The sequence below is a fragment of the Indicator indicator genome, chromosome 6 (assembly GCF_027791375.1).
Source record: "Indicator indicator isolate 239-I01 chromosome 6, UM_Iind_1.1, whole genome shotgun sequence".
NCBI lineage: Eukaryota > Metazoa > Chordata > Aves > Piciformes > Indicatoridae > Indicator > Indicator indicator.
Window position 1 is genome coordinate 34,545,726 of NC_072015.1, and position 14,614 is coordinate 34,560,339.

The 14,614-nt window shown below is 40.5% G+C and overlaps 1 protein-coding gene across 2 annotated transcripts in view; it reads right to left on the reverse strand.

Annotated features, from left to right (window-relative positions):
* Positions 1-1,205: 1,205 nt before the first annotated feature.
* TEX10 (testis expressed 10) overlaps positions 1,206-14,614 on the reverse strand; it is a 54,577-nt gene continuing 41,168 nt past the window's right edge. The window contains exons 11-14 of one of the 2 annotated variants that reach the window (XM_054381554.1): positions 5,881-5,961; positions 3,751-3,932; positions 2,461-2,614; positions 1,206-1,343 (exon numbers count right to left, since the gene is read on the reverse strand). In XM_054381554.1, coding sequence (XP_054237529.1) covers positions 1,230-1,343; positions 2,461-2,614; positions 3,751-3,932; positions 5,881-5,961 — 531 coding nt within the window. In that variant the 3' untranslated portion in view covers positions 1,206-1,229. Of the gene's footprint in view, positions 1,344-2,460; positions 2,672-3,750; positions 3,933-5,880; positions 5,962-14,614 lie in introns of both variants that reach the window. The other variant, XM_054381552.1, reaches the window with a different exon arrangement.

Sequence of the window (14,614 nt, forward strand, 5' to 3'; positions counted from 1 at the left end):
AAGTACATTCTGGTACAACTCTTCCCTCTCCTACTGTACAAAGCCATCTATGATATATTAAGCTTGAACACATATTCGGGTTTTGTGTTATCTCAGCATTACACACCAAGCTGACTTCTAAGGAGTTGGACTCATTTTGTGTACAAATTACTTCTTAAATCAAACTGTGTTAATTTATTTACTTACAGGATGAAATCTGAATTGTGTCTGGAAACAGAAACTGGAGCACTAAGTCCAGCATTCCAATAGTTGTAGGGGCTCCCAAAGTCTTCGTTGTCAGAAGCAGGAATTTTGAATCAAACAGCTTCACAGAAGAGGGAAACTCTTCTAAAGATGTAAGAGTTAAGAGAAACTGCTGTTCTATCTCACCTTGGATTTACTGAATGTATTTCAAAATGTAAACAGGAACAGAAGAATACTCTTCATGCTCCACTTCTGTCCTACAGAACCAACTGTTTCTTAGCTAGCTTTGCATCTGGAAGGAAAAGTAGAGATGTTGACAGAACACTCAGTAAGTACATTACTTTCCACAGCTTAGGGAAATTGCTGGGTGTCTGTTTTTCTACCCTTTAGTATTATCACTGATTTTTTTCCATATTAGTAATTCTTTTTATACATGCACAAATGTGTTTCTATAGAAAGCAAGTAAAGATGGGAAATTCTAGAAAAAAATCTTGTTCTCATAATAGCTTTGGAGGTGCCAGCGTACACTATTTACTTTGCAAAAAAAAAGTATTTAAACGTACAAACTCAGTAAAAATAAAGAAAAACATTACTCTAGTTTCAAAGTACGTAGTTTTCTGGGTTTTCCTCCTAGTTGGTGCTATATAGTTTTTTAATTTTATAGGATGCTTCAAACTAAGAGGTCAGGGTGCAGGGTTCTGCACGTGGGCGAGAAGAATCCTCGGGGGATTGGACTAGATGACCTTCGGAGGTCCCTTCCAACCCAGGCCATTCTATGATTCAATGTAAGGCTGCTTCTCTGCAAGCACTTAAGGTTCAAGGAGACTGGGTTTTCTTTAATACTCCTCATGCTGGTCACCACAGCTACTAACAAGACTTCCAGTAACATCTCCTTGCTCAAAGAGAAAGGCAACAGAGGTAGTGCAGTTCTGTGTAAAATTTTTATTCTGTTTCACTTACAAAAAAATTGACAAGCTTTGTTCCAACATCTTCCATTCAAAACTAAATAGAAGTAAATGCTTTACAATAAATGCAGTTCAACCTCTTTAATATACCGCATTCATAGGGCCAGGTCCCTGGGGATGAGAGGCAAGGTAAATGTTGAAACAGTAGTGGAGGTCTGTTAGCCACTGCTCCTGAACTTCACCACTCTTCAGCGTCTAAAAAGAAGGGAGGAAAGGGTAAAATTCAGTTTCACAACAGCACTTGCAAAGCTTTGCATTGTTTTTGCAGTTGATCAGGTGCACTGTCAAAGATGGCAGGGGCCCTGGTGACCTTATTCTTCTCATTTATAGATTTCAACATGGTAGGCCTGTTAGAGCTGAAATAGCAAAGTGGTACTTCCTGGTACACCAATTCAGTGTTACCTTATAGACTACGTGAACTACACAGATGTGGTTTCCTTTTCATTATTGTGCCTTGCTTACTCTCCAGTTTTGCAACTTCTACTTAATTAAAATGCAAATGAGTGTGGTTCTACACAGCAGGAAAGCTCATGGAGGCTGGGGGGTTATTGAGAACTGCTACTAACAGACTGACACAGCCCAGTAATTTCACTCATAAGGGGTTAAAAAAAACAACAAGCACAACCCACCTGTACTGGACCACCACAAAAACGGGCTGAGGCATTTTCAACACCGAAGGAAACCAACCATTTCATTCTCTGTTGGAGAACTTCCATGATACTCTCTCACAACTGCTTTCACCACAATTGAGGTTACACGTTTCTGGTGACACACCTTTTAAAAGCTACTATGAGATACATGTGGCTTACTTACTCTGCCCTACTGTACAAGCTTTCTGGGCTCAAAACTGGTTGAGAGCTTTGCACAAAAGCAGTTTCAGATTTTTTTTCTGAAGAAAAAGCAACTCTAACTCTCAAAACCACTGGCCCATGGCCATGTGAACCAAAAGCACTGGGTTTTGCAATATTTGGAAGAGAATATATTGCACTGTAGGTAATTAAGAGAGTTTATCTGATTTAGTAACACCTTCATACAGCTCCATAGCCCTGCTCCAGTAAACAGAAAGACTGGGTTCTTATTTTGGGACAGCTGTGTGGGTGATCCCCTTCCAGTGCATTTTGTTAGGAGGCCAACAGAAGTGTGTCCTCTGTGCAGTGACCACAGGAACTCAGACAAGTAGCAGCCTTCCACACAGACAAATCAAAGACAGCCATAACTTGGGGTTTGCTAACTATCTGTCCTTCATGTCTACAGTAAATTTTAACCACTGTATACCCCTGTAATTGGTGGGAGGCAACAAGAAGCTTCATACCATGATGTCCTTGATAATCTGCTGCACCAGAAATTCATTTGTGATCATATGGCTTCTGAGCTGACCATGCTGCATTAGTAAGCGAAGCAACTGAGCAACAACCGGCAGTTCTTCCCGACAGATCCTGCTCACTTGCAGACTTTGCAGCATCAGTCTCAGTAATCGTGGCAGGAGTGCTAATGCAGAAATACATGATCCCCACAGCATATCCCTGAGAAGAAGAGAGAACAGAAATTGAAATGACAGAGGACAGGTATTTCAAGTATGCTTCTGTGAGCCAGTCCCACAGCTGTACAAGAAAAGCTGCCTCTGAATTCAATCAGGCCAACTGCTTTCACCATAACTAGGGCCAAAGCACAAAATGTCTACCAGGAAATGCTAATATTCTGAAATTAGGTACAGTACTGGGAAAAAATGTAAAGGCCCTGTCCTGGAGCTACAAACATTGCTGAAGCTCTTACACAGAGTAATTTCCACTTGCTGCAACTGAGAAGAGTCTTGTTTCAAGTCATTGTTCAGGTACCCCAAAATCTTTATTTTTAAGGCTCAGCAGAAATCAAGCAATGGAGCCAGCTTTTTGTGATCATTAAATAAGTAAAAGAGAACTCTGGCTTTAAAAGCATGTCTTTAAATTTATGTAAGCTTTGAAAAACCTTCTTGTACGTAGAACAGTCAGAAGAAAAATCTGAAGTTTAAACTTACATAGGTAACAGGCTGCCCAGGGGGGTTGTGGAGTCTCCCTCTCTGGAGATACTAAAAACCCGCCTGGATTCATTCCTTGTCTGATCGAGTATAGGTGATCCTGCTCTGGCAGGGGGGTTGGACTAGATGATTTTTCAAGGTCCCTTCCAACCCCTAACATTCTGTGATTCAGTAAATAAACTTATTTAAATCTGTATGGTAAATGGTACCTGTAGCTTTTCAGGTTTCAAATAGATTGGTGTGTAGTCTATAAAATAACGCATGCGAAGTTGTTAGAAGCTGAAACGTCAAGTCAGTTAAGAGAACAAGCTTATAAAGCCAAGTCCTTTCTAAAGTCAGAATAGTTTTGACATCTAACTAAAACAGTCTGAGATGAAGTTTTCTTCAGTTACTGCTTTAAATAACTCCAGCTAACTCTGCAGCTGTTTTTCTTAAATCCAAGTACTGTTTTAAAGTAAGCAAGAGAGACTGGCAAAATAAACTGGGAGGTTGGCAGCCGGGGCGGGGGGACATAGCTGTTTTACAACTCTAGATACCTGTGGGTATAAATGCAGAGAGCACCTAACACAGTAAGAAAAGCAGCATTACCTTTTCTGTAGGTGTTCTGCGTCCTCTTTGTCTAACGTTAGCAGAAAGTACAGAAGGCTGTAACAACAAGAGGCTAAGAACTTGTGCAGGGTTTCACTTAGGATGCAGGCTTGATCCAAGAGCTTATTTATGGCACATAGAACAGATCCAGCTGTGCTATCAGGTATTACAACCAACCCAACCTGTATTAAAACAGAAAGAGCCAACCAAGTTCATCACCTTATATACAACTTCTTTTGCTGGCATAGCAGCGTGCCTAGAGCTGCATCAATCTCTTTCCTAGCACAACACACATTCCTTTGTTTCTGTTCAAGTTCTACACAGTACCACATTTTTTTTCAAATCCTTATTTTCTTCATCCCATCCTCTCTGAAGTAAACACTCATCTCAAACATATCTTTAAAACAAACCACTGCTTTGCACCTTGCTCTGGAAGATGGTACAGGCACAAACAGAACCTTTATGACAGAACATGTCTTTTAAGCACACAAGGGATAGAGCAGCCCTTCTGTGTCTTGAAACAGCATTGAGCAGTCACTGAGGTAGAAAGAGACAAAGATTTCCTCTCCAGAAAGAAAAGCTTCTCCTGGATTGTCATCAGGGTGCACCTCCTTCAAAATCTGATGGCCTCAGCAGGAGTAAGAACATTATGAGCAAAGGTAAATTAAAGCTAATGAAACATATGGTGGGCCCACAGCTGGGCTGACACTTCTGTTCAAATGAGAACATCTTGAGTATTGATTGTGTATAAGCACAGCAAACAATTTAGACAATTTGGGGGCTGGGAGGGTGGGAGTAGAGACAGTGAATTAGAAGTTTACATTTTGAAGTGTTACTGAGTAACTCTTCCGATTTTTGTTCTGTAAAGCCATAAAAATATTCATACATTGCTAATGTGGCACCATTTATCTTGTAACTAATTTAAGGAGTTTTGGAGCAGCCTAATCTGCTCACCTGCCAGTACAGTGTTTTAAGCTGACAGAAGCAGTTGGTTCACTTAACAAGGTCAGCTGTTTCTTTTAGAAATGTTTAGAAAAAGATCAATAAAGTACAAGCTGCAGAAAAGTGGAATGTATTTCATTGCTATGATGACTTTTGAGAGGTGGAAGATACAAAGCAATGACAGATCCAACTTCTAAATACTTCCACTATAAGGCACTAGGTATATTTCAAGCCCACAAGCACTGGCCCAAGCTGTCACCTGGACCCTTCCTACAGGACACAGAAACACTAAATAATAAAAACTGCTAAGAATGCTCCTGACCAAATAGCAAATAACAATAGTGAGCTACATGGATGTCTGTATATAAAGTGAAGATCAAATTAGCCAAAACTGATGGTGAAACATGCCAGTCAGCCAGTCTGGAAGATGGTGTGAACACATACAATTCAATTTATACAAATCCAGCAGACGACGCTGCTCAAATAAGCTCCCACATAGGCTATTGCCTGCATGGTGCCTTTCCTTCCCTCTTAGGTGTCACCATTCAGTTAGACATCTTGGGCAGTGGTCTAATCAACTACAAAACCCAAATTAATTTTCTCTCAAAACAACAGTGTAGTACATGTAAGACAATTTCAAAGTTGTGATTTAAATCAGCAACCACACCCCAAAAAACCAGACTACAGTGACAGGTAAGCCATGCATGCCCTGTGGAAGCTTTGGTCTAACAGTTTTTCAGTAGTTCTCCTATACTGCAGAACTGTCTCGGCAGGACAGCCAAGTCCTCCCTCTCAGCGAGGAGCATCACAGCCAGCTGCAGATTCTGTCCCTTGTAATTCTGTTCCCACCTCTGGCTTTGTCATCCCCTTCCCAGCTCAGAGATTGTTCAGGATTAGAAGGAGAAGACAGACTAAAACTCACCTGGAGTTGGCAGTCACTCCTCTGGAAAGCAAAGCAAACCCAGAAGCCTTTCATTTACAGCTCTCCTGGCTTAAAAACAAGCTAACTATTCACAAAGAATACCAACAGCTACCAGGTGTTTTTTAAAACTCTGCTATCTTGTGGAAAACTTCTACAGATGCTGAAATTATCCATGAAATAATGGAAAAAATGGATTTGAGGGTTAATTAGGACTGTTACAAAATTTATCACAATGAAGTTAACCTAGAAGACAATATGGTACTTACCAGGTATTTACAGATGCCCGTCTGGAGAATGTCAAAACACTGACTTTGTGAAGGTATAGTGGACAAGCTGTGACAGATGACCTGTTTTAATAAAACAAAGTTATAGTTAAGTACTTTAACTGCAACCAGTCCCTGTGTGGTCATTCTTTGTTGACAAACCTAAATACAAAATATCTACAACTGCTCAGTGTTTAACAAGATGACAGCCTACACTATTGACTTTTTTGGTAGTGCCTTTCTTCATTTTACCTATGTGGTAGAAGTAGGAGGCAAAAAAATATTCTATCTAGCTACAGCACCACCCCAAACCTCCATCTGCCTTTCCTTGGAGCTCAAGAATTTCAGACAACAGCTTTGTAAGTAACTTTATCAAGCAGGAAACAAGAGTAATCACAGTGAAACAGGACAGAAAAATGTAATGAGGAAAGTAGCAAAGACGCATTTCTGACTGACTTTATACTGACAAAAATGTCATGTTTTGAAAGTGATGTAAAATACTACAAAGGGACACCTTGTCTTATGAACTGCTACCAGCTGCTTTTATGGGGGTTGGGGGAAGAGTTGGCCATAAAATGCTATAATGGCTCCTGGACAGGACAAAGAAACCAGTGCTCTTGTAGATCTGCTAGCAAGCTGTAATACAGTCTTCAGCAGATGGTTTTCTCTGTTCCTGATCCTTCCCATCTAATCCAATAATTTGCAAACTAGAGAGTTTAGATGACCCCTTTTTCTGTTTACATTTGCTGCTCATCCTACCAGAGTGTCAACTGAAGCTCCCAGGCAGCAGTGCACACAGCATGAGTGCATTATTAGACCATTAGCAATAAGGACATCCTGCTCAGGATAAGGAAAAATGGAAGAACCAATACAAGAGGAACGAAGCCTGGACCAATACAAGAGGATTGAAATCTTGTTTGTGATTAAGGCAATCAGAAATAAAAAAGCAAAAATTAGACATTTGAGTAAAGTAAGTCCCTGATACTTTTACAAGTATCTCAATTCAGCAAAACCCATTCCTTGCTGCCTGAAGAAAGCTAAAGAAAACTTTGACAGAATGACCTGATGTGACAGATTAAATTCTGTGACACTGTCCTGGTTTTGAGACTTCAGTTCAATCAGGGCAGGTCAAGACATCTAAAAGAACAACAGAAAAAACATCACCTACGTTGTGCCAAGAATAATCAGTCCACAGCATTTCCATCTGAAGAGAGACTCCAAAGAAAGGGAAAGGTCAGGAAAAGAACTGTAGGCTTAGGGTCCTGTCCCTAGAACAGGCCTACCAGTCCACTGAGGTTCTCCCTGAAAGACAGTCTGTAGGAGCACTGCCTACCAGGTAGGAATCGCTGACGCTCAGACTCACAGAACTGGCGAGGAAAACAAGCATGGTACTGTCAAAAAGCAGCATGCTTGCTTAGAAGGGTTGTGGCAATGTGCATTGGCAAGTTACTTTTTCAACCTTTTAGATATTTCCGACCCTCAAAATAACATAATCACTCCCTACATCCAGTTCTATTTTCCTACGATTAAGTGGGAGTGGCAATCCTTTTCAATTCCAGAAATTAAATCCAGTTTAAAATGGCTTTCAGAACAAATGCCTGTTACAAAAAGTGAAACTGAAACGTTATTAGACATGGAAATGAAAAGCAAAGAAAACTTAATTATCACATGAAAATTAGTGTTTTTCCTGACAATTTATTGTCCTTAGGCAAGGGTTTGCATGATGTTTAATTTCCATAATAAAATGTCATAGCTGATTCATTATTTTAGGTTTGATTAGCATTTATCACACTTTTGGCACATTCATATATTGGGTTTGGACTAAAGCCAGAGCAGTTTTGTTTCAGAGCATTACTGAACTGCATGGACAGAGAACAAGACTTTCTGATTACAAAGGAGGTTTCTATCTTTTTGAGACAAGTATTTTATAATAGGTTTGGTTTAGACTTAGAGGTTGGGGGGGGGGCTGTTTGTTTGTTTCCTTTTTAATTTTGTTTGAATGTCTACTTCACTAAATTAAGCCAAAGAAAAGCATTCTCTTAAACACAGAGATTATCTGTTAACATTATGCAGCAAATACTACAGGCTTCTTAATCCATTGGCAGTTTTTCAAATCAAACCTTATTGATCAGACAAGCCCAACTACCCATCATACAACAGCAGGTTCCCTATAGTACCTCAGGAAATTGTTACTTTCCCGCCAGACTAAAACTCCCAACAGAAGCCAGCAAAAATGGGGAGAAACAGCAACTTAAACCCAAAAGCACTGAGAAGGCTTCCTGTAATGGGATAGAATACTGACCTGAAAAGCCTCAAGGGAAATATTTCATCAGTAACTCTCCAGGGGAAATACGCATATTATTTCAAGCTTACCCATGTTGCAAAGTACTCTTTTTCAAGAAAAAGTATTCAATTTCCTCTGAAGACACACACGGGTGTGAGCACAGCCTGGAACCAAGCAAGCAGGATGGATAATTGGATGGAGTTGGGGCTATTCAGTCTGGAGAGGAGAAGGCTCCGAGGAGACCTTATTGTGGCCTTCCAGTATCTTAAAGGGGCACAGGAAAGCTGCTGAGGGACTTTTTAGAGTGTCAAGTAGTGACAGGATGAGGCGGAATGGAGCAAAACTAGAAGTGGGTAGATTCAGACTGGATGTTAGGAAGAAGGTCTTCACCATGAGGGTGGTGAGATACTGGAAGAGGTCACCCAGGGAGGTAGTGGAAACCTCATCCCTGGAAGTTTTTAAGGCCAGGCTGGATGGGGCTCTGAGCAACCTGATCTGGTCTGAGGTGCCGGGAGGTTGGAACTGGATGAACCTCGAGGTCCCTTCCATCCTTGAGAGTTCTATGATTCTATGATTTCAGCAAGCTGGCTCTGTGAAGTCAGACCAAAGACAGGCCAGACTGCAAGAGAAGTGATTTTATTAAAAAAGAAAGTTGGCACACACCAGACACTATATCCCAACATGAACTTTAGAAAAATATATTTTTCAATTCGCATTGACATCCACCTCAAACATGGGTAACTAAAATGTAACAGGCTGTTCTGCAGCCAATTCCCAAGCCCTTGCGAAATGGCTGTTTCGAGCAGGACTCTATCCAGTAAAAGATGTTACTGCAGAGCGTAGAAAATGAGAAGTTTTCAGGTGATGGGGCAGGCAATGAAGCTTGCTGTCTGAAGCTTGGCCAGCTTCCCCCGAAGCACCCTAGCTTATCAGACAGTGCACTCCCTTGACAGGTGCTGCTTCTCCTTCTGAAATAAATTGATTTGACAGGGCAATATTAACAGTGCCCTGAGTTGTTGAGAAAGCTGCGTGCAACAAGAGATCTTTGTTCCTCTGCCCTGGCTAAGCTCACAGGGGCGGATATGAAAGGTATTCCTGATTCAGTGACTCCAGAAAACACAACACAAAAAAAAACAAACCTTACATGAAACCCCCATGCAAGCACCATAAACCAAAACCAAACCTAGGTTAAAAAATTGGAAAAAGCCAAAAAGAAGGAACAGAGCCTGCAGAACCATAGAACTGTTGAGGCTGGAAGAGATCTTTGAGATCATCAAGTCCCAGAAGAACGTTACGTCAATGGGCAACAGGGAAAAAAAAAAAAAAAATCACTCTGTGGCTTAACGTTACATTCAGTGTAGCAAAACAGGAGTACAGAAAGTTGTTTAAGAATTACAAATGCTTAAAACTGTGTACTGAGTCCCACATCTTGACAGAGTATCTATTTCCAAACTCTTAGAAGTTCTGATTACAAAACACAGTTAATGTCCAACTGCTGGCTCAGAAACAGGATAACCACAGCGTACAAACTCACCTTGCATCTGCTGAACTGTGGTGATTGCCTATCTGCAGACACCTTGGCTGGGATATGCAGTCTGTTAAACCTACGTTAAGAGTCAACCACCCCAAATGAAGTTGTTTTTAGTTGCCACAGGACACAAATACACAAGTGGCAATCACCACTGCTCACCTCTTGTGCAACAATTTGACCACATGTATAAATTTGGGTACCAGCACGACTTGGTGCCAGGAGGCAGAGAACTATGAGCTAGAGACAATCCTACTGCCTCACTAAGCAAAGGGCATTGCTGAAAATACTCTTTTGTCAGCAAACCCAGGTTTTATGCTCAACAGCTCATGTGCTATCCAGTAGACAAAACTGTACCTGGAAAAACAGCACAGCTATGTTCTCTTCTCAAAGCCATCTTACTAACAAAATTCAAATAAACACCATGAAACAGCTTTGCTAGCCCAGGAGCTTTTGTTTCATCCTCTTGCAGCCATAAGAAGCCTTTCTTTCACAACTCCACAGCTTCCTTCACTACCAAATGTCACCACAGATGATTCTTCCTCCTTGTCAGATCACACGCAGGACAGTCAAAGGAATATCTGATGTACAAGTCTCCCAATTTACCTGCCTGCCCCTTTCCTAAACAAAAGAGCTTCAAAACACAGAAAACTGTACACTTAGAAAGCTAGCTCTTGTTCCACAAAGCCTGTCTTTTTGAGCAAATTTCATTTAGGGATCATAAGCCAGGATGTGAATAGGCAGCACCAGTGCACAGTAACTGTGGAGATGTTAATTCATGTTAGTAATACACACAAACACATAACCCCTGGCTGTAAGAGGTCACAAGATATGCTGGAAGCACATGAGATGGGTACAGTGGTGCACAGGCCTGAAGACCAAGTTAGGTTTTGGGGTTTCATGTTTTGAGGTTTGGGTTTTATTGATTTTGTTTGTTTGGGGTTTGGGGTGGAGGGAGTGTAGTTTGGGGTTTTTTTTGTTTGGTCTTTTTATTATGGTTTGGTTTTGTTTATTGTTGCTGTTTGATTTTGTTTGGTTTTTTTAAAGCTTTATGTCTTAAGAAATTTATGGAAGAGACCTCTGGAAAAAGCTTTATTCATATTAGAAGGTATCATTTAATCTATGGAAGTTATTTTTGTTTCTTTGGAATTTGCATTACTTTTCAAGACAAAACTCCAAGCCCTAACATTTTCATTTCTAAACAATAAATATGGACAGGATGTAGTTTTACAAAGCACTATCAGGATTATATAAAGTATTTTTTACCCTCCTTAGAGATGATAAGAAGTATAGCATAGTTCTAGTTCAGAAGGGATACTATTTATCCTCAATTGCCCTTTCTCCCCAGCCTAACTCTAACCTGGAAAACTCAATGAACATGACAAGTTGAAATCTTACAGGAACTTCAACTCAAAATCTACATTTAAAAAATTTAGTGGTTTTCTTTAAAGTTTCCTCTCTGCTTGAACTTAAGCTATAGTGCTGCAAAACTAGCTTTTGCTTCTCAAAACAAACATCTCTCAGAACTTTTAATTAGCATTCATTAAGACTTGCTATCTTCATTGACTTACCAGAATTTTTCAAAGCCTGTCAGTGCAGGTACAGCCTTCCCCTCCTATTTCACTTATAAAACTTCTCTGGTTTTGACACACATTAGTCTATTGGATTCAGGACTGCTTTTAAAAGCAGCTGACCTTCCCATGGGTTTGCTCTTAAACAGTTTGCTGAGTATTTTATTTCAAGTCTGCTATGTGTTCGATATCCCTCTAGAATCTTGACTTCAAGCAGAACCTTCAAATTATCATTTGCTTTCCCCCCTCCAAAACGTTAAAGTGTCACAAATATCAAATATTACAACAGAAATTATCATGTATACATGGTTACCTTGTTAAATTGTTCATTTCTGTTGGCACTATTTCATTTGATACTGGCAGAGCAATTCAATTACAGAGGAGTGAACAAAATTACCGACAAACACTATAGGCACAGTTAAAATGAGCAAAGACTGAATCCTCTCCCCTAAGGCTGCAACCATTCATTCTGGAGCACCATTTATTTCAGCTACAAGGGTCTGATTTTAAATAATTGGCTGTAGTAAGGCAGAAGTCACTCCAGAACAGGAACCAAGATTTCCACATTTAACATATCTTTTAGACAAGACATAAAGATTGAACTTTACAGGTACACAAAACAGCATTTAAAGGGACAATTTTTTTAAAGCACTGCTCCTTAAGTGAAAATCACCGTTTACCTAAAAGCCTCCACAAAAATTTAACATGGCTGCAGATTTCCATTACACCAGTTACCACTCTCTAGACAAACAGTTACAAAAAGCATCAATCTCAAACCAGTTTTTTGTTATAAACAATTTAAAAGCATTAATTCCTATCAGAAGTGCATTTGTTTGGCCTTTTCACCAATTAGTTAGCCACATACTATCAAGTGCACTGGATACAGCACTCCTAAAGTCCAAACTGCCATTTAAAAACACCTCAAGTTACTCTTCTTCACACAGCCTGCCCTCCGCAGAGGTACACCTCTTCCTCTGCACCTGACATGCATACGTTACACATCAGATTGCCTCCTGCGGCTCCTGACCACTCGGAATGCCCAGCACACACTGCACAGTACAGCCAGCAAGCACCAGAAAGCTGGGGCTGCTGCCTTCTGGATTTGAAAACAAAGTTCAACAATGAGCAATAAAGCCAACAAGCTGAGGCCTCCTACAGATTCATGCCTGGGATCCTCGCCCTTCCATTTCTTCAGGACCATAACCCCAGCTGCTCCTGCCTCACAACCCCCTGGAGCCCCTATGGAACAAGGGGCAGCACCTGCTGAGCCTGGTGCAGTGATGCCCATGCAGGCTGGCCAGAGGGCTGCTGCCACACAGGATGCAGAAACTGAGTTACAAACTAATTATGCTAATTGTCTTGGTTTAGAGCTGAAACAGCTCTGGACTGAGGACAGAATGAATTTACCCCAAAGGAGTAAATAAACACTCGCAGAGAATTGAAGGTTAAATAGAAATACTATTTACAAAAGTAAGCCAAATAAAGAAAGGTACTAAGGCAAAAGGACATATATATACACATCCTCAGACTCTTCCCTGGCTAAGCCCTAACCGAAGCCTGTGCTAGGCCTCAATGACACACCAAAAATATCCCCCCAGCCAGCCAAACCTCCCCCATGCTAGGCCTCACTGGCCCCCCAAGATAGGCTCAGAGCAGGCCTCATCTACACAAATAGATTTCCACCAGCCAGTCCTCACTCCCACATGGCCAAAAGCAAAAGCAGCAGCCACATGCCCAGAGCAGAGAGGCAAGAGAGAAAGAGATGAATGGAAAGTCTGCTCCTTAAATAGGGAGATACAGGAAAAGGGAATAGAGTAACAAATTACAATACCCTTTGTCCTCCCCTTGGGGCTATCAAGTAGCCTGGAGGAATTTATCTCTGTGGTAGGACAGTTAATTCCTAACCTATCACACCAATCTATTTTTTTCTCTTCCACTTGCTAATTTTCACAAAACTTAGGGACAGCTAGTGTTTATCAGAGAGCCAAAAACTAGGCAATGCTTTAGTCAAAACTCTTGATGGAAAGGAAGAAAGAGGAAGATGGACAGACTAATAATAACATGATTATTAGTCTCATTTATTAATAGGAGAGCAGGCTGTCAAATCCTAATTCCATCAGCTCCTTACTTGTTTTCATCTACAATAAAATATTTTGCTGTTAGGAGGAAATTCAGAATTAAAACTACACAATGGGAACTCTTTTCAACGAACAATTCTTGAAGTAGAGGCCTGAACGCTGCCTGCTCCACAGCCAACAGAGGGCTGTTCTCACTTGCTAGGTATTTAACTTACTGCAAATATTTTGCTTTTCACTACAGCATCACCACGAACTTCCTTATCCAGCAAAGGAAAGCATGAAGGATTCAGCATTCAGCAGCTGTGCTGCTCTACTCAGTGCTACCAAAAGCATGACTAAGTCAAGCTAGGGTTTATTATTTCCCGTAACACTTCTTCATTTAAATAAAATAACTTTGTCACAGCTAAAAATATTATGAGTCCAAAATTGGTCACACCTTGAACTATATCCACTTGGAGAAAGCAGTCTGCAAACTCCCCTCTGTCAAACTCAGTGAACACAGAACCATTGTATTTCACTGTCTTTCAAGGCATCCCAGAAGAGCCTCATGATTTTCTGGCAGTCTTCTCCCCAGAGACTACAGCTCTGGGATTCAGGGGGTTTTTTTGTTTGTTTGCTTTCTTTTCTTTTGAGAGCAAAGCAGCTTGTTCAATACCTGGTGGAATCTACTTGCTCTACCAAAAGTGTGTTCCTGTGCAACTTCTGGCAAATCTTGAAATGAAAGCTTTTTAACCCAAACAAAGATTTTTTTTGTGCATGCCCCTTCTCCCTCCTGCATTTTTTTTAAATAGTCCAGCCTCCAAATCCCACAGGTTTTATGGAATACAGGCCCCAGAATATTTTCTTTACAAATGGAATATGGGTCAACACGTTTAATGAGAATGTTACTCAAAGAAAAGAGAAAATCCCTGAAACTTAGTGATCACAGCACTGTATTAGATATTTAAACACAGAAAAAGTACTGAGATAAAAGCGTAACATCCAATTTTTAACATTTTTTAAGTGGTAACTTCAGCATAGTTTTGTTTATGCATCACTTAGCATGTTATAACTGCACCTGAAATCAAATCTAGCCAAGTGAAAAATAAACAGAATCCTGTAACTGGTTGCCTTAATGCTTATCTCTTCTCTTTGTAAAAACAAAGAGATTTGGAACACTGTATGTTCCAGAAACCATTATTACCAGATCAGAGGCAAGAGGAAAGAATACCTTAATTCTTCTCTAGTAGAAAAGAAAGCTACTGAAGAGGTACCCCTACATTTCTGTCCATAAATT